General features: G+C 27.3%; 3 protein-coding genes across 3 annotated transcripts; 1 reads left to right on the top strand and 2 right to left on the bottom strand.

Annotated features, from left to right (window-relative positions):
• Positions 1 to 1,116: 1,116 nt before the first annotated feature.
• Positions 1,117 to 4,303, bottom strand: OCT59_005037 (uncharacterized protein; the record flags this gene model as incomplete). Its single annotated transcript, XM_066138116.1, has 7 exons — positions 1,117 to 1,624; positions 1,714 to 1,924; positions 2,010 to 2,381; positions 2,455 to 2,820; positions 2,891 to 3,594; positions 3,667 to 3,780; positions 3,855 to 4,303. 7 exons carry the CDS (start codon positions 4,301 to 4,303, stop codon positions 1,117 to 1,119), a joined length of 2,724 nt encoding a protein of 907 aa, XP_065997297.1.
• Positions 4,304 to 11,129: 6,826 nt separating this feature from the next.
• OCT59_005038 (uncharacterized protein) lies at positions 11,130 to 12,245 on the top strand (the record flags this gene model as incomplete). Its single annotated transcript, XM_066138117.1, has 1 exon — positions 11,130 to 12,245. One exon carries the CDS (start codon positions 11,130 to 11,132, stop codon positions 12,243 to 12,245), a length of 1,116 nt encoding a protein of 371 aa, XP_065997298.1.
• A 3,353-nt stretch (positions 12,246 to 15,598) lies between these two features.
• Positions 15,599 to 16,178, bottom strand: OCT59_005039 (uncharacterized protein; the record flags this gene model as incomplete). The annotated part of the gene is made up of 4 exons (XM_066138118.1): positions 15,599 to 15,649; positions 15,723 to 15,754; positions 15,861 to 16,025; positions 16,091 to 16,178. 4 exons carry the CDS (start codon positions 16,176 to 16,178, stop codon positions 15,599 to 15,601), a joined length of 336 nt encoding a protein of 111 aa, XP_065997299.1.
• Between the last annotated feature and the right edge of the window lie 5,161 nt (positions 16,179 to 21,339).

The raw sequence follows: 21,339 nt of genomic DNA on the forward strand, positions 1-21,339 counted from the left end.
AATGTGCCAAGATATAAATATTAACATTATATAAAATACTACCATATTCTGATCGGAAAAAAAATTTCAAATTCCAATTAAATATAATAATAGTATTACATTTTTTCTAAATTGGTGTGGATCCCACATTTTCGTGAATGTGAGGATAATCTTTCATTTTAATCAATTTGTCAAAAATCATCATTCGTTTCTTTTGTTTAACTGAAAGACTAATGATATTTGAATATTTGACATTCAATCTTCCAATATTCTTCCAATCTTCCGCTTGTGATAAAATTTAGTCTTCAGAAAGTTAATAAACGTAACTAATAATTATGGTTCTGGAAGTTAATATTAAAGAATCTTTATGCTAAACAATAAAAATTAAATTTTGCATGATTTTTTAATTAATATGCTTATGAAATTGATCGTGAAAGCTTGAAAGGCTATTAAAATCAAGATTGTATGAAAATTTATATTGTAAGATAAATTAATCTAAATAAATTAATAATTCAAGTCTCGATAAAAAAGGCTTGAAAATAATAACATTATTCGATAATAATCTGATAAAATGCAATATATAAAATTAGTCACAATGATGTCACACTAACTAGACGACTTTAGGCTGCTATTTGATTTTTCAGTTGTCTGACAGGTCAATGCAAGCGTTGTCTCCCAAGAAGGATACATATTATACTTATGATCATGATCCTTTTCGAATTGACACTCCACTTTAATTTATCCGTCACGGAAAATAACGATTATGAACGGTCATTATTGAACCACGATTTTCTACATCACATCCGAACACGTAACCTAGGCATTTTTAAAATATTGTAACCCACACGCGATTACGTGAGTTAAAACTCCCAAGTCAAAATTTCAATTTCAAATTGGAATTTGTAATTGTTAGTACACAATATGACTCTTATTGTCCAAAAAGAAAAACATTAATTGTTGAATTGAGATGCTCAAAAAAAAAAAAAAATTTTTTTGAGAAACGAAAAAAAAACCAATTTTTATGACGCAGATGGCGCAATCTAAAGTATTTTATTAAATTAATAGTACTACTATATATTTTCTCGTCTAATAAAATTTTTTATAAATAAAAATATTCAGCAAGATCTTTTCTCTGCTTTAATTCTCAACATTCGACCTTATGGATCTTATAGAAGCAGCAGATAAACGTCGATTTCTATTATATTCTCTAATTTTATCGCGTCGATGATTCCATCTTAATAACGTGTGATATGATCTTAGAACTAATTTATTTGCTATAACTAATCCACCAGATGCAAGCACAAGAGATGGAATAAGATCATATGTTATGACACTATTGTAATATAGACCTTGGATAATGATTTGAGGTATATCTTCAACAAAAATGCTTATGAAAACACCCCAAAGCATTATTTTTTTTGATCTTTGAGTTAAAGGAGCTGAAAATATTTTAAGACCAAATAAATCCGACGATAAAGTGTTTAATATTTGTATATCAATAGCTGAAAATAATGTGCACATTGATGATAATGTCGGAGACTCCTTAACCCATTTATTGAACGATGGATTCATTGCCATTTCAGATACAAAAATATTTATGGCTAATAAAAAATTGATTACAATAGGTAAAATAAAGAATATAATACTAAATAATAACAAATAAGAAAATTAGTAATTAATTAAATTAATCTTTAAAATAATATAAATAAAATAATATTAAATGAGATTTCTTACGTTGGAATAAATAGATGTGGTGTATTTTTAACCTTTAATAATATGAATGACAGATCCACAGCAATATCTTGCATTATATAACAGGTCTCAAGTATCACAGAGTTTCTTGCATTGGGATTTTTTTTACGCGCCAAAACATATAATACTATTATTACAGCCAAACCTACTACAAATATGATGATTAATGGATAAAATTCCTTGATATAATCTCCTGTAAAGTAATAGAATTAAAATTTAATGAAATATTAATCATTTACAAATAACAAATGTCAAAAATATTTAATGAACACACTTACGGGTCATTATAAAAGGGGCACTTTCATCAATTAAAGATGTATATTCATTGAATGAAAGTGCAGTAAACCCTTTTTTGTTTATCAAGGTACTTAGGTCATTGAATATTATATGGGAGCTTGATTCGATTATATCATCTTTAGCTTCAATTATGTTAAATGACAATAATACTTTTTTTGGGAAAGTAGGGTCATATTGCCATTTACCACTTGTCGATAATCTCTGTTCAGTTACTGGAATTACTTTAGCAAATTCTTGAATCATATTCTTGAAAAATATTGAATGATTCATTTGGAGAAATTTTGAACTTCCTTCCTCATTTAATCGAAGTAATCCTGTAACTGAATCTGAGTGTTGTGCCATTTTAAGTGGTTCTAAATATAGTAACAGAATATAAATTTTTCTATTCAATCATTAAAAAATTAAAAAAAAATATATGTATATTACTTGTTGAAAGTGTCCAAATATTCTTTCTAATTCCAACTAAAGGTTCATCTCTCTCTTGAGAGATGACAAAATTATTTTCAACAAGCACATAGTAGGTAGAATTCGGTTGGTTGAATGTGCTTTCAAAAATTGGAATATACACTGTATGGTTATCACTTCCAATAATACATAATTTAGAATCTCCCGATAATGTTTGGCGTAATAGGTCCGGTTTATATTTATCATCATTTTTTTGAAATATTGAAACATTCGCAGTAGAAAACTTAACTGGAATGGTATATTTGATCATAATTTCTTTGATCAAAGGATCAATAACTTCATTTATAGATGGCTTGGCTGACTCAATTACAGGACTAAATTCAGAACCTACAGATAAAAAAATTATTATACTGCATATATATATGTAAACAAGAAAAAAAAGAGATTAAAAGCTTACTCCGATTATTTTTTAATTTTGGCATAGGCTTGAATAAAAATTCTAATTTGTTTTTGGCCTGTTCCTTTACTCCAAAAATAGTATTATTTACCCGAAATGTATTATAATAAAAGAACCCTGGCCCGAAAGATCCCTGTGATTGCATATAATTTCCATTATCATCCAAAAGATAAAAATCAATAGCAGTTGCATTTTGGTAAATCGCAATAAATCCTCCATAATATAAAGTTCTCAAATCAATGTCTGTAATATTTGTTAGAGTAGGAATTATCTCCAATCGTACTAAGGCCCCAGTTGATAAAAATCCCAACTGATAATAATTTATCTCAGTTTCTGAATTATTATTATTCATAATCGTGTTATTTAATGTCATAACACATATATATCCTTCAGCATTATAAGTTGAAGTACATGATTTAAGTGTTATATTATTTACTTTCTGAGTAGTTTGGTAAAGTAAAGAGGGTTTTGTAGGTAAATCTGTTTTCCCTTTTAAAAATGACAAGTAAATTCTCCAGTATTGAAGATTCGGATCTTTTGTTACTGGTGATCCTTTCATTTCATCATATTTTAAGATATACAGGAAACCAAAACCTCCATCCAATAAATTAAAATTTAAACTATCTACTAAGGTATATGATAGTAGATTTGGCGCATGAAATTCGCCACTACTATGTTCCACCACTTCTCCTGTTACAATATTTCTAAAATAAGATGAAAAAGTTAATCAACAAATATTTTCAGAAAAAAAATTGTTTATTAATAAAAATACTTACGGAAAGCTATACCAATGCCATGCTGATATTCCTTTTTCGTCTGGCTTTTCAATATTAATAAACCCTTCATTTGATGATGCAACATATCCGTCAGCATTTCCTAAATATATTTCGCTAAAAAGAAGAATTATTATTGAGTCATTATAATTTACCTTCATAAATGAGGATGTTCCATCATTTAAGCTTACCTCATAATCTCACCGCTATAATTAATTATCAATCCATGTTTTTCCTTAATTCCATTTGTTGTTTTAGTATAATACAACAAAATATAATTGTCAGCTAAAGGTAACAAATCAATATTAATGGGGCAAACTGCTTCCGCAGGAAGAGTGTAATTAAGGTCTATATAATTATTGATTTGTCCTGTTCTTTTATTTTTCAATCGTAAATGGAAATAAGGTAACATGCATTCTGGATTTTTATCTTCAAAGGCCATCCAAATCATCAAATAATCATTAGTGGGGAAAATAGAATAAAGTTTAAGACCATCAATTGGTTCTTCGTAAATGAATGATATATCTTGGGGCGATATATCTTGGAGAGATGCATTTTGAGATAATGTACCTCGTGGTGAGATGGATGAGACGATGGATATTAAACAGAAAAAAGTGATCAACACTTTTAAATTGAACATTTTTACTAAGAGATTTGAAAATGGTAAATTTTTTTACTAAGAGACTTGAAAAATGGTAAGTTTTTTTACTAAGAGACTTGAAAAATGGTAAATTTTTTACTTTGGGAATTACAGAACAGAACATTTATATATATTTCTCGCTATTATAATTTGATTTATTTATTAACTATTAAATTAACTATTAATAACTTTTCTTTTTATCAAACGTGTTTCAATTATTATTGTAATACAATTTCAAGCATTTCTATTATTATACTACCAAATTTGTATTTCAAAAACTGATCTGCATTGCTTTATTCACATATGTAAAAAACGTGGTGATAAATAAACACACGCGGTCTTTGTTTTTTTTTATTCACTTTCATTAGTATAATTCGCTAATTTTGAACTATAAAAACTGTAAAAAGTATGTTATAGAAATTTGAACTAGTCTATTAATAATTAATTAGTAATTTAAATTGTTTATGTCAATACACTTTGAAAGTAATTCGGAACCTAGTATTTGGTATGATGCACATGCGTTTGGTATCAAAGGAATTAGTAAAACATCAATTACCTTGTACAAATAAACTTTGGAAGTAATTAAATCATATAAGCACTGTGATCAATGAACTTAAAGATATGGTAAATTATTCGCACAAATAATATTCTGGAAATAAATATTAAATTTTTTAAATTTATTAAAATTTATCATAATTTAGCGATAAAATTATGATATCACTGCTCGCAGAAATTTGACATTTTGGTATATTACAGCTATGTTTCATCATTCTATGATTATTGGATGCAAAATGGCGCAATAAACAAGCCAATTTGCTGACATTTTGACATATTATTCCTCATCTACTGTATTGTTCCTAGAGATATGAAACCATTGCAAGGGAATGGAAGGATATTCATAAAAGTTTACGTCTTAATTTAGCATAAAACAATGATAGAGAGCGTGGTAACACAACATAAGCATTATGTTAAATTTAAAATTTTTAACATGAGACATTCCTATTGTTTTAATGTCATGATCAGCCGATCTATTTTAAGACAACAATCCGTAATAAATTACGGAGACATACTACACGTTGCAGTCGTTACATTCGTTACAATACACAACTCAAAATTTACTTATACATGGTAATCTATAATTTACTAGAGATACAGTAAAAAATTTATTCCGTGTTTTTTTATTCCATGTTATTTCCGTAAATGTATCAAATTCACGGAGTTTATAGCCTCAAACATGAAAATTATCCAAGTTACTTAAATTATTTTCTCATAAATGTATCATATTCACGGAGTTTTTCAGAAATTACGTTTTACAAAGCTAGTTTAATTAGTATTTCTATTTAACTAGTTATAATTATGAATAATAGTTAATTATTCTATTACTATTAAAAATTAAAGTATTTATATATTTATTCCTTACTTTATTATTACTATCCAAAAAGACTAGTATTTAAAAAATTTATAAAATATTTATAGTATTAAATATTAATAATTAAAATTGATGAATAAATATAGAGTATATATACTACAATTAGTACAATATGTAAATCCATCATCATCTATATACCACACAATCTCTCGCTTTCATGTTCCAAACTTGTGAAGGAAAATGAAAATGAGAAAAAAGAATATGAAAACGGGGATAAAGAAAGTGGAGAGGAGAAAATTATTTTCTTAACACTGTGACTTGTGTGACTTGTTATTATTCTAGTAATATTCACGAATATGTAAATTCATAGAATATTTAGATGTACAATGAATCCTAATATCCGTTGATACTTGACACAGCAATTTTAACAAATCCTAATTCCTGTTTTTTTTTAAAAAGGAAGAAAAGTGATATTGTAAAAATTATATAACTAATTGGCGCATGGCCTTTAGCCATTTGGTCGAGGTTGGAACGTTGGATGTTTGTCCATGGCTAAAATGGTCAAGTATAGCCAAAAAATCTAACTAAAAGTGACGATCACCACTACCAAAAATTGGGAGTTCCGAGAAGTGAATTAAAATTCTGTCTGAAATTTCGCCCTAATAATGCTAGTATGGTGAGGATCACTACTAGTGAGCTAAATGCCAATTATCATTTGCACATGAAATTTTTTAGGTCATGTAATTCCACATGTATTAGTTCGGAAATATGTGGAATTATATCCTACGTGGATTCACATCGAATTTTGTGGATTTACGCCCAGGGTATTTGGAAAACATTAGAACTATTCGGATTTCCATTCCACAGTATTCCATGTGGATTTTTAGAGGAAAAAATTTCCTGATGTGGTCAAAATTTAGTTCTCTAACATTGCAGCCTTCAAAAAAATTGTTAAATTTTGTGCATTAAAAGCAGCTTATTAACGTTAGCGAGGCCATATATAGTCTACATTTATTGTTAACGTTTCAAATATATGAATTGTTAATTAATCCTTTTCGACCCTATCTTACTTAAAATTTTATCCAATCGATCTTATTTTTACCTAGCATATTTTGATTATACCTGCGGTTAAGAAAATCATTTGCTGTATAATATCAGATATTTCGATATAAGACCATTATTAACTAGTATTCAAAGATTTCCTGCGACTTATCTCTTCAACGTCCGTCAACATCGATAATAGATAATCGTTTCAAGTATCGTATCACTTTTTAGATTATTATATAAATAGGATAGGGATTAAACGTTTGAGTACTACATATTACTATCAAGAACTGAACTAATAAATAATCTAAAAATGTTAGTGTAACGGAAATTAAAACGCTTAATGCATTTTTATTTCAAAAAAAGGTAAATTATATACAGAATTAATATTTATTTGTTAACTTTTTTTTTTGAATAATATGAAGCGCTTTCTTTTAATGTAGCATTAAGCGTTTAATGGTTTAAACAAATTTGTATTTACCACAATAAGTGTCCATTGTGGTCCGTGTATATATATGTATTTTTGAATAATATGATTTAAATGGCGTAAAGATTTAGGTTAACCTTTTTATTACGGTCCTGATCCGGATAGAAAAAATCGGCAGCAATTATTTCATGTTTAGATATAGTTTGTCTAAGAAGTTGGTTAATAGTTAAAAATTATTATTGATATTTTATTATATGAAAATTCGTAAAAATGAAAAAAAGGAAATGTTTATCAAACAATTGAAGCAACTTTTGCAGGAGAAATTACTATGACGATGAGAATAACGACAATAGGGATAGTAGAAGTAATAGTTATATTGAATATACAACAATATCTGATGCAAATAAAATATAGGATGAAGAAGAAGAAAGCTTCAGTTAAAATTGTTAGTTATATCTTAGTCTTCTTTATTCAGGTAAATATTTTTTTGAAATGTGACGATTTGCGATTAAATTTAAATTTATAAATGATAAATAAATATATTTAAAAAAAATAAATCATAATGGACTCCTGTACAGGTTTCTAACATCGGATCGTAGTGCAACATATATATTTTTAATTAGATTGATAAACCATGGATTTATGTGAAAGGTAATTAATTATAAACACGATATTAAATAAAATTTCTTCAATTTTATTTATCAAAACTTTATATTTTTAATTAGGAGTTAATTAGGTGGAATTGGAAATGCATTACAATATATGATCCATTCTTTAAAGAATAAAAAGTATTACTTATGTTATATGGATCATTTCGTTCGTTTTAACATTTTAATTTTACAAGTAATAGTCATATAATGGTGTGGGTTTAAAACGAAAATAATAAATTTTTACCAAAATGATAATGAATTTTATGATATTACTATTGAAGTTAGTAATGACCCTTACGTAAAAATTTTTTGCGCTCATATAATGTTCTATCAGTTCCGACAAATCTCGTGTCAGCAGTCGTGGTAATACTGCGCTGGTAGCATGATTGGATTCACCAGATACAAACTATAAAATTGGCTGATGACTACCATTTTTCTCCTGGGGTACTCACAACTGAAATAGGATATGGTGTTATTATTTATGCTGATGAAATGTAAATATAAAAGAATTAATTAAAATCTTTTTAAAATAAAAATTGGCCAAATTAAAAATTCATTAACTTTAAAAATTAATTTTACATTCAACACTTTAAAATTAATTTACCAGTGGAAAATGTGTTACAGATCAAATGATATATTAAATAATTAAATAATTTTTTGAGAGACCTGTATTATTTATTATTTGGACGGATAAATTAGATATATAAAATTTCTTGTTTATGTCACAATGAGTTTAGTTCATTTACGTTATTTTTATTAGCAGTAGAAATCAATTACGTAATTATAATAATATATAATGTTGTTATATGAACTTTGAGAGTTGTGACAAAAGAAAAGTGATATAATATTTTACATTATATGCTATGGCTTATGTTAAAACTTTATCTATAAGAACAACCTGATCTCCTCGATAAAATAACAATAGAAAAAAGTCTTTTAAAGTTGTGATAGCAAAAAAGGTTGTTCCTTCCTAAACATAAAACTATTAACTTTCTATCCCGTTAGATATTATTCTTTATAGCCAAAAACTTCAAACATTGGATCAGGGAACGGTAAACAAAAGTAAATAAGCTAGAAAGGTTATGTGAAATTTTGTCGATACTTAGTAAAAAAATTTATGTTACCATATAACCGATATACTATATTGCACTGTAAATTCAATATAAATAATTGTATAACAATAGGGTAGTGATGTGCCATTGGAAGATTGGAAGCACTCTTGGAAGCACCTTTGGAAGATTTGGAAACATAATTTACTAATAAAACCCTTGGATTGGAAGCGAATTTTATTCTATTGGAAGCACAAAATGCACATCACTGCAATAGGGTGTCAAATAGAATTTCGCGCTGGTAGTAGCGCTCGTGTCCGGATCATTACTAGTGCAGCTCACCGATTAGTCGTTTGAACGTTCGTACACGCCGACATTCACAACCCTGACAAATAATAATCTCGAAAATTCAAAATCCTGAAACTCAATTATTTCCGATACTTAGTCACTCATTATCCAGATATTCATTATCCCGACACTTGTTATCCCGACACTCTGCAAAATATTATAATAATCATATTTTTTGTGAAGTATTATAAAATCATTGTTAATAAATAATACCACGTTTACATTTAAACTAAAAATCATTACATATGAATAAAAATTGTTAATTTTGGCGATAAAAACATTAATATTTGCAAGATACATATTAATAATAAATATAAATCATTACAATAAAAAACTAATTTTTACAAATTATTACATATTAATAAAAACAAAAACATTAATTATGATTCGTGCCGGAATGTCGGGTTTGTGTTATAACAGGATTCTGATCGGCGGGATTTTGAATGGTTCCTATGATGGTGACAAATAGCAATTCAAATTCTTCAGAATAAATCGAAGGGGGTGACACTAAAGCTCCACTATTCAGGCGTAGTAACTCCGCAACCCGCAGTCAAACAGAATCCCGCGTAAAAGTTCAAATTACATATTTATATGTACAATGAAATTCGATATACCCGACCAAAGTAGAATCTTGATATATCGGAATTGATTCACTATTCTTGTATATCGGATTACTGAATGGAACGGACTGTTCCTCTATCCGTTTATCGAATTTCAATTTCGGAAATAAAATTCCGAAGGCTGATGATTAGCAGTAGATCCATCCTTTTTTTGTAATTCAGGCCTGAAAAAAATGCGTATAATTAGAATTCTTTTTTTAATTGGATCTTACCTATATTAGTATTTTTCGGGGTCCTTCTAAAGCCGTGTTCGCTACACTCTTTGTATATATAATATATAAAATTGGACTTTCAATGACAACTGCTCATACTATAATAAAAGTTGGCGTTTTTTTTTTAATTTGTTATTACTCATCATTTTACTACAAATCTTTACTAAAATAATCTTAATTTTCATACGTGATTGCACGACAAAGAAAATGAATTGATTATTATTCAATAATCATGAATAATTTCTCTTTTCGGATTTAAAGTTTGAGGCTTTGTGTATAATAACCTCAGGAACTTTCTAAATTTCGATAGTTTTACCAATAAATATGACTATACTTAGATAGTTTCTTGGAAAGGAGTGCAAACATTTTTATTATTATTCTAGATTTCTATTCTCTTATAAAGATTATTAAATTTTCTTTGTTTTTTTTTCAACCTTTTATTAATTCGGTTATTATTAATTTATTAATTGCAGTTAATATGTTCATAACATTTAAGTAATTTAACGAGAATGATATAATTGCAAGAAATTCTACTATATATTCTTTATTAACTGGATAATAATTATTTATATATAATGCATTGGTGTGACGAGATCTTTAGTCATAGAATTTAAATCTAAAAGGTAGTATAGTTGTTTTCATTGTTGTGGAATTCCTGAGTTAAGAAATTTCCTAGGAAAAATGGAAATATCTCATTTTTCTAAATCGAAAACATTCATGGAACAAATAAAATCGTACAAAGGTCACGAGTAATTTTGATCGAGTGGGTACAATTTTACCCGGTCGGGCCATACCGGGTTAAGATGTATTCGATTGGTTTTGGATGACATAAATTAGTTCCGACATGGACGGCCAAGTGGCACACCATGGGTTGCACTGCATATCATGAGAATTTCGCTATATTCACCAAGAATTTCATGTATTCTACTTAGCTTTTTTACCAAATTTAGATCTTAGTACTTATAAAAAATTTATAAATTAATAATTTTCTTTCTTTTTTTTAGAAAAAAAAAGAATAAGAAAATTATTTATTTATAAAAAAAATAAAAAATTAATAGAAAAAAAATATCTTTTTTTTACGATATTATATAGACATACACGAAATAAATGCCTTGTCAAATTCTTGTCGATTGTCTTTACGAAATTCTCGAATTCTTAGAGGAAGATAAAGTTACTTTACATTCATGCTTATTAGTTAATCGTCTTTGGTGTGAAATTTCTGTTAGAATTTTATGGAGAGATGTTTTAAGTTTCAAATACTATGCATCGTTTCAATCGGAAGCATCATCACAAATTCTTAGAACGCTAATTTCTTGTCTACCAAATGAATCAAAAGAACTTTTACAAAAGAACAAGATTCCTCTTTCGACTCAAATATCAAAATATCCGTTATTTAATTACGTATCATTCTGCAAATACCTTTCAATTCATGAAATTGATCTGATGATTCAACATAATCTTGAAAATCAACAAACTATTATTAATTCAAATTATGCCAAATATTTATTACTTCAAGAAATATTAAAAATGTTTATGAAACAAATTCCTTCTTTAAAAGAATTAAAATTTTCAAGAGTGAATATCATTAATATTACTTTTACACATTTTCCTGGAACAGTTGATTGTTTAAAAGATCTTACAGTATTAAATTGTAGTTCAGATCTTCATAATGAATTTTTTAATCAATTATCAAAAATATGTTGTAAAATTCAATCATTAAATATAGAATTTAAGGGATTTGTTTCAAATGGATTAAAAGATTTAATCTTTTCACAAAATGGTTTAAAATATTTAACATTAATACAATCATATGATAGTACAGATTGGACAGAGATTATACCTTCATTTACGAAACATTCAAAAACTTTAATTGAATTAAAAATATTTGGAGGAGAAAATTATGTACCATTATCATTTATTAATACGTTTAAAAATTTAAAAGTACTCGTTTTAAATACTCGTGAAAATTCTTTTGAAGAATTTGACAAATTACATTATGATACTTTTTCAAGATTAGAAATTTTAAAATTTCAATATTATTACCCGAAATCGAGAATTTTGATCAAATTTTTAGAAAATTACGGAAAAAATATAAAAGAATTACACATCGGAAATTCTTACGATAATTCATTAACTTTGGCGATAAATAAATTTTGTCCAAACTTGAAATCGCTACGAACAGAATTTATTGAAGATGAAATATTAGGAACAGATAATCTTTAAAAACAATAGCAAACGGATTTTATAATAAAAGAAAATATTCGGTAGTTTTTGCAAAAAATTCTAACACACAAAAAAAAAGAAAAATCGAGAACATTCGGTAGAATAGTTTTGAGTTATTAAGAACATTTTATCTTTAAGAAAATCGCATAACACAAAAATCTTTAAGCTAATTATATAAGTGACACAAGGTTTAAATTTAGTCGATATCAAATACAATGAGACATTATTTATATTAGTTATCCTATTCTTTATTCGATTATTTATTTATATTGCAAAGAAAGATTCTGTATTACAGTATCTAGTCGCATGTCTTCGAAATATTCGTTATAATTATGATTGTTGTTATGGGAGTACTGTAATAAACGTTTTTTCTTATTTAAGCCTTTATCAACTTTATTGTATGGGGATTATATTTATATATATATATATGAGGATTATTAAAGTTTATTTATTTCGATTTTGATTCGTTATCTTCTTTTATTTTTTTGTGTTTATTTATTCGGCACTCATTTATTTATTTTTTGGTTGGTTTAAAATTTCGATAAATGGCATTATGTACTGTAGATCGGATTTTTTTATGCACACGCGTTCATCGACAGATTCTATATAAGACAAATCATCTTGACTATCTTCGATTAGAAAAAATATTAGTAATTCTGACATACATATTTTAGGATTTTTATATACCATTTCCAACAAAATATTTCTACTTTTATGGCGAATAATTATATTAGATGTATACCGTAACCGTTTCAATAGAGATAAGTACATATTACTCTGTGTACAATTTAAAAAATAGTATTAAATGCATTCGCTTCGGATATTTCGCATTCTCCCCACCACTAAAAAAAAATGATTTCCTCGCAACATATATGATCCTTTATAGTTTTTTTTATTAAAGAGAGCAAAGACACTTTTTTTTCTTAATTATTTTGTAAGAGTTTATTAGAAGACGTAATAAATAAAATACTAATGACTACGGCACATGCAAAACGTTATGTTGCGTTAAGCACAGACGGAAAACTTTCAATCCAAGTGAGTTATTTAATTCATTTAAAATAAGTAAACTAATACAAATGATATATTAATAAATAGTAAATTATTTTTAACTTTTTCCAGATGAATTGAAATGGAAATTCAAAGATTTGGAAAATTTGACCCATTATGAACCATTAATCATAATGTTTTATCAAATACGTTAACGTGGTCTTTATCAATTTCTAACGAATTAAATGGGGAGATTTTTGTGGCATTATCTCGCCCAGGTAATTTAGATAATTTTTAAACGTCCTAGGAAACCTCACCCATTTATAGGGGTACAGGCTTGATCTTTCGTATTGAAAGGTAAATCTCCTGAAGTTAATAAAACTGAAGCTTTAGACGCGTTAGAAAAAGGAATATCGAATCCTGCAACTTGGATATTTTCTATATTAAATAAAGTTCATAATATTGGTATCACAAAAACTACAATTCCTTTAAATTATCATCAATACACTAGTACATCATTTTGTCTTAATAAACATTTCATAACTATTTATATGAAAAGAATTCTTTTAAATTGATTTATCTTTACTTTCCGCCAACAATTTTAAAACAGAATGATCCCAATATTAAAGATAATTCATTTTATAGAAACGTTATGAGTAATTATTTTTTTATAAAAGATTTTAAATTAAATATACTTGAATGTTACGATTTGGAAGGATCTAATAATGGTGAATTAGTCAAATCGTTTAAAGTAGATTCTAATAAACAATACTTTAAAGAAAGTTCCAGATGTTCTTATAAAAATAGTGTGACGATTATTTCTCTATATGGTTAATACTGTAAGTCTGATATTGAAAAAATAAACATTATACTTTAAAAGCGATAATTTGCTTAAATTTTGTTGTAATATGTGAACATTTGTTTCAACTGCTAAGAAATACCAATTATTAATAAGCCGTAGACATACCTAACTTCAGTTGTTGGTAATTACCAAGAAATTCATACTAAATTGGTAGAAAATTTTTAAAATTACAAAATTACGGTTTATTAGAGTCGGTATAAAAGAGATTAAAATATAAATAAATTTAAAACTATTTGTATTAAAGTAATGATGACTTTACATTTATAATAAAGTAGGGTAAGTTTTTGACTCTTTGTATTGTTACGAATGTTACGCGTATTCTTGCTTATGCTCATAAACGATGATCTAAAAAAACATAAATTTGTAATATTCATTTAATTTATCCGCGCAATTTCGGATAACAGACTGAGCGATTGTTCCTTTCATTACTAATAAACGCAAATATTTACTTATTAAAAAAGTAATAGGAATAAAATATAATTACTTTAATTTTTAATAGTAATAGAATTATTCATAGAAGCAATAGATTTTACTGAACTAAACCTAGGTACTTATTTACATTAACTTCTTACATGATTTATTTTATTAATAATATTATTTAATAATTTATTTTTCACTTATAGATAAAAGTAACTGAATAAAAGAAAGGAAAAGATCATAATTATAAGTTAAATAGAAATACTAATTAAACAAACTTGTAAAACGTAATTTCTGAAAAACTTCATGAATATGATGATACATTTATGAGAAAATATAAGTAACTTGGATAATTTTCATGTTTGAGGCTATGAATATGATACATTTACGGAAATAACATGGAATAAAAAAAAACGGAATAAATTTTTACTGTATCTCTAGTAAATTATTATATATATTATATATTTGGATTTGGGTTACAATATTTAAAAATGCCTAGGTTACATGTTGATCGGGTGTGATGTAGAAAAATCGTGGTTCAATAATGACCGTTCATAATCGTTATTTCTCCGTGACAGATAAATTAAAGTGGCGTGTCAATTCGAAAAGGATCATAGTATTGGGGCCTAAGTCGTCTAATTAGTGTAACATCATTGTGACTAATATTATATACTGTATTTTTATCAGATTATTATCAAATAATGTACTTTGATCAAGACTTGAATTATTAATTTTATTTGGATTAATATTATTTAATAAATATCACTATATAAATTTTCATACAATCTCGATTAAATAATAAATGATTTATTTAGATTATTACATTATGTCTCAAATATAGGTAATGAACATTATAGTTAAATGATAATTATAGAAATATCAGTGATAATTAATGTATATTAAAAAGTACTTTTTATCTTAAATCATTAAACGCTTAATGCTAATAATTAATAACATTAAAAGAAAGCACTTCATATTATTCAAAAAAAAAAAAGTTAACAAATAAATATTGTTTTTTTCGTAATTTTGTATCTTATTACTTAACCTTTTTTTAAAATAAAAATGCACTAAGTTTTAATTTCCGTTATCACTCAATCGAAGTGAATCTGAATGTTGTGCCGTTCAGTTTCAGGCAATTCTAAATATAGTAACAGAATATAAATTTTTCTATTCGATCATTAAAATTAAAAAAAAATATGTATATTACTTACTCCAAATTTTCTCTTTAATGGTTCATCTTTCTCTTGAGAGACGATAAAATTATTTTCAACAAAAACATGATAGGTAGGTAGAATTCTGTTGGTTGAATGTGCTTTCAAAAATTGGAATATGCACTGTGTAGTTATCACTTCCAATGGTACATAGTTTAGAATCTCCTGAAAATGTTTGTCGTAATAAATCCGGTTTATATTTATCATCATTTAGTTGAAATATCACTGGAATGGTAAATTTGATCGTAATTTCTTTGATTAAAGTATCAACAACTTCAATTACAGGACAATTAAATTCACCATCTACAAATAAAAAAAAATTATTATACAGTATATATATATATGTAAAGAAAGAAAAGAGATCTTACTCTGATCATTTAATCTTGGTAAAGGTTTGAATAAAAATTCTAATTTATTTTTATTCTGTTCCTTTACACCAAAAATAGTACTATTCATCCGAAAAAGGGACGTAGCAAATTTAAATATTCTATGTAGTACACTATTTACTAACTACGAGATCGCAGTTGTCTTGTTTTTGAATTTTTATATGCGCAGTCCAATATATTGCTGACACGTGCTTTCACATGATACTATAAACAAATGTTCATATGTCATCGGACGAATAACATCATAATATCTGATCCTTTGAGAATTCGTTATTACTTTTTATTCCATATAACTACGTACTTTAATTTTCAATACGGGTACAACAATACGGTAGATGTAGAATAACTAATAATCGAAGATTCACTTATCACATCATTCCACATATTCTTCAAATCAACCCTCTGTCTTTGATGAGAATTATAGCATCGTATTTATTTTACAAAAAATAAGAGGTAAAATAAATTGTGTCAAATACCATAGATATCTAAGGGTATGGTACATTTCATGCACCCTTCAGGTATAATCCGTCCTTAACACATCATCTAACAACCGTAACCAACAACCCTCGTTATTATTTGTGCACAGTAAAGTAACTAATTCTATTATAATGATCATTGTATTCACGCTATCACATCGTACTTTATTTCCCATTAACTTGCGAAGTTTTCTATGTCTCTATAATGCAATACAATGTCAATAGGGAAAATAACATAAGTCTAGAGTTGGATTTTGCATTACACTAATATATTACTTACGAAATGAATCGTTCAACAAAACTGTCGTTGTTATCTACTATGTAATTCATCTCTAATCCAGAAAGAACATTTCGTCCTACAAATAGAATTTCTTGCCGCCTTGTGTTAAGAGGGGAATCGTTACTTAATAGGAGAATAGTTAGGAACAAAAAATTCTTGGTAAGCATAGAGCTCCGTAAATAATGTTATTATTTATTTTAGCGAAACCACCACCAAAGGTCAATTCATGTATTACCCGTCTACCTTAAATCCGTTTTATAATGTACACGCTCTTTCTGTTGACAATCCAGGAATGTGTAGGATCACGAATCGTCTCTTAATCATAATAATATACAAAAAGTGTCTATTGATCAGCAAGGCGTTCTTGGTAAAATAGTAAAATGATTGTTATTGTTTTTTTCTACATTTCGGAGTAAATGCGTTCTGTACATTGCTTCTCAATGCCCTCCAAGCGTTTGATTCTCTTCTAACAATCCTGAAATCGGGGACTGGTCTCTACCTCACTAGTGGATTACTGCTGTCCGCAGTTTACACAATGGAAAATAAACATGCTCGAGCAGTAGTTCATTTACTATATATTTTTTCATCTAATTAGATTTTTTATAAATCAAAATTTCAGCAAGATCTTTTTTCTCTGCTTTAATTTTCAACATTCGACCTTATGGATCTTAAATTTTAATTTTATCTGCCACTTCTGGCAGATAAATGTTAATGTTTATTATATACTCTAATTTTATCACATCAATGATTCAAAGGAAGATGCTCACATTCCCGTATTATTTCCTCTCATTTATTGCCGATGTTAACTCTTGTACTATATAACAATCATGGACTTAACATTTGGTCTCCATATTGTATAATTACTACTATTACGTGAGTATAAAATAAACGTTATATCTTATTTGATCCACATCTTTCCTATTCGTTCGTCTGTTTGATGTTTATTTTATAACCGTTACTAAGAAAGTAGTGTCCCTTCGAACTGAAATACAACAATATTCCTATTGTTAAATATTATCTCCGAAGAGTTTACTAACTAAGACAATTACTACAGTGCTCTCGTTGAACAGCGTCCATGCATTAAAAATTCTTTGACTCTCCTGTTCAATAAAGGTATATTGATAAATATTGTAACGATTATCACACACAATTCATATTCGAAACCTAGTGTCTATCTATCCCAATGGAATAAATCACTCGAAAATCGAGGAATTATTAACTAGAACAAATAGCTTGATCCGTTGTCATTTTTCATTTCTTAAGAATACAAAAGAGATTATTTAGGAAAAAGTAAATGGGTTCTGTACATACAATGCAATTTACTCATGCTGTACGTTCCCAATTAGTTCCAAACGAACTTTTAATTAGCGATGAGCAATCAACGTGTTCCCGAGAACATCGAGAACATAACAATAAAATTTTTAATAAAGGTCATTAATATATAGGTCTTGCACACAAAACAATAGTGTAACAGTCGCACGTGCCCCTTAAAAATTGTCGCAGTCGGCAGTTCTCTGTCTGTGAATTACTATTGGTGCATTAAATAAGGACCTATACCTTTTTCATATTAGGTTACCATTTTTTGTAACGTAAGATCTAGATATCAATCTAATCTTGTAAATAAAAAGTTGACACGTCGTCTTCTTAGTAGAAATTAAGCGTACAAAATGATATACATTTAAGAATCTCAGAAAACGACCTAAATATTATACTCGTCTCAGAAAAAGTAGAAATCGAAGAGTAAATGTAGACAACAATAAGAATAATACACGGAATTTATTGGTTCTCATGAAGGATACACAACATAGATAGTGAGGTAGTTGAGTATGTTAAGATATTATTTATTCGACCGAAATTATACTATTTTCTATCGTTACCATTATACTCACACTATTTCTTATGTATATTTGTTAGTTAAGGGTATACTGTATCATAGCTTTATGGACATGAAACCACACCCACGATATGCTATATGATTATTTTTAGCATACAAACTACCCGTGTTATAGTTGCCTTCCTCTACTCTGTTGCTTGAATAACAAAAAAAAATGTCTTGGATGTCGTCCTATTACTATTAAGAGAGAAATAGTTATTTTTGTTGGTAACATTAGTTTGGTAGTTAGGTGACGATATTCCATTTGCTTATACTTGGATATTGCTTTTTTTTTACTTGGAGAACATTGCGAAGAAATGTACAAACCACATTTTCTTTCAGGAGTGTAACAATTAATCACGTTTATAGAACTATTATTACTGCATGAGGTTTCATGTTGTCAGCAAATGGCCATATCATTCGAATTTTATAGACAGATCACTACTGAAAACTTTATTTACATTAGGACATATGTTACTCACAGAGAAAGCAGCAATTTCCGTTTTTAACTGTCTAAGAACAACAGTTCATGCTAGACATATCTAACGTTGCATAACAAATTGTTGGAAAAAGAGTATTAGCTATGCATTCTTGTATCATAGATTAATGTGTACACAAATATATTTCGAATTAAACACAATCATTGATATAATACTATCGAAGCTAACAAAGTACAAAAGTAATTGACAAATGTTCGTCCACAATTTTGCCATGAGAACACGCAATTAAAAAAAACGACAAGAAATACCTGGAGGGCATTATCCCCCAAATTTCTCTCTTCTATCAAATCTGTTAATTTTTTTTACCCTCAGATGTTCATTCAATTTTAATGCCATATCTTGAAATATATGTTTAAATCATTATAATAATTCTTCGCGCATTAGTTTATGGGAAGTTAATTTTGTCTTTATATTTATTAGCGTAATTCCTTATCTAATCAATATATGTATCGTTTCTTAGTTCAACTTCTGCCTTACTTGGTAACGCAACAACTTCACCTGCTCACTTACTTCTTTAATAACCTTTACCACTTCGCTGAGAAGATTTTCTGATATTTGTCTACTTCTGTGTCACCTGATTTGGCGAAGGGAGTCTTCCATTCTTCTTTTTTTCTCTCTCATTTTTATGAATTTTTTCTTCTTTCTTATCTACTTGCATGGGAGTTAATTCTTTCTTCTCATTTTTTTTTCTTGAAACCGACAGTTGATTTATCTTCAGTTATTTATCTTCTAATTGTTTTACCAAAGCTACATCTATATAATTAAAGAATTGTGATATTTTGAATAACCGTACAAATAAAATTACAATTGTAAGCGTCCCTACATCGTCCGTGATCTATTGTGTAATATGTGTGATATGTAATCGCGTAATCCTACATATGACTTTGAATAATAGTAACTCGCGATCTCTAAATTATAATTATAACAGTTCTCAGAATTGTCAGACAAGAAATGCAGTCTATAAAGAAGTGTTGTATTATATACTTATTGTATAGGTCTCACAATCTGACCGATCAAATGGCTGAGATCGAAAACAGCCTAAAGACTTATACAATAAGTGTTTTATTATATAGACTCTCACGTTAAATCAGTCACGAGTTAATTTATAGTCTATTTAAGGTTTTATTGTATAAAATCTAATTTATTAATGTATTTGATAATGATTTAAACAGTATTCATTTATTATATATAATCAATAAAGCTATTCAATAAATGTAAAAAAAAATACAGTGATCCTATAAGGATATATAATAAAATACTAATAACAAGGATTAAATAATGTGAAAAAAAAAAAATATTGTTGACTCATGTGCCACTTTATTGATGTACCCAATACGGCCATATCTAATTAAAAATTAAAAATTTCTAATTAATAAAAAACAATTGTCGTCATACTTGTATCAGTCTCTATTTTCAAGTTGTTCATGAGTAGAATTTATTTCACCTACTATCTTTATTTTTTAAATATATTTATTTATTATTTATAAATTTATAAATTTAATCACATTTCAAAAAAATATTTACCTGAATAAAGAAAACTAAAATATAATTAGCAATTTTAACTGAAGCTTTCTTCTTCATCCCATATTTTGCATCAGATATTGTTGTATATTCAATATCTCTATTACTTCTACTATCCCTATGATTGTCGTTATTCTCATCATCATAATTATTAATTACTATTAATTTCTTCAGCAACAAAAGTTGCTTCAATTGTTTGATAAATTAACATATAAACATTTCCTTTTTTTCATTTTTACGAATTTTATATAATAAAATATCAATAGTAATTTTTAACTATTACCAACTTCTCAGACAATTAATTATACCTGCGGTTATGCAATTCAAAATGAGAAAATCATTTGCTGTGTAATATCAGATAATTCGATATGGATCCGTATAGCCTAAAAATTGCATAAAAAGACCATTATTAACTAGTATTCAAAGATTTCCTGCGACTTATCTCTTCAACGTCAACATCGATAATAGATAATCGTTTCAAGTATCGTATTATTCACTTTTTAGGCTATTATATAAATAGGATAGGGGTTAAACGTTTGAGTACATATTATCAAGGACTGAACTAGTAAATAACCTAAAAA

The sequence above is a fragment of the Rhizophagus irregularis genome, chromosome 13 (assembly GCF_026210795.1).
Source record: "Rhizophagus irregularis chromosome 13, complete sequence".
Lineage (NCBI taxonomy): Eukaryota > Fungi > Glomeromycota > Glomeromycetes > Glomerales > Glomeraceae > Rhizophagus > Rhizophagus irregularis.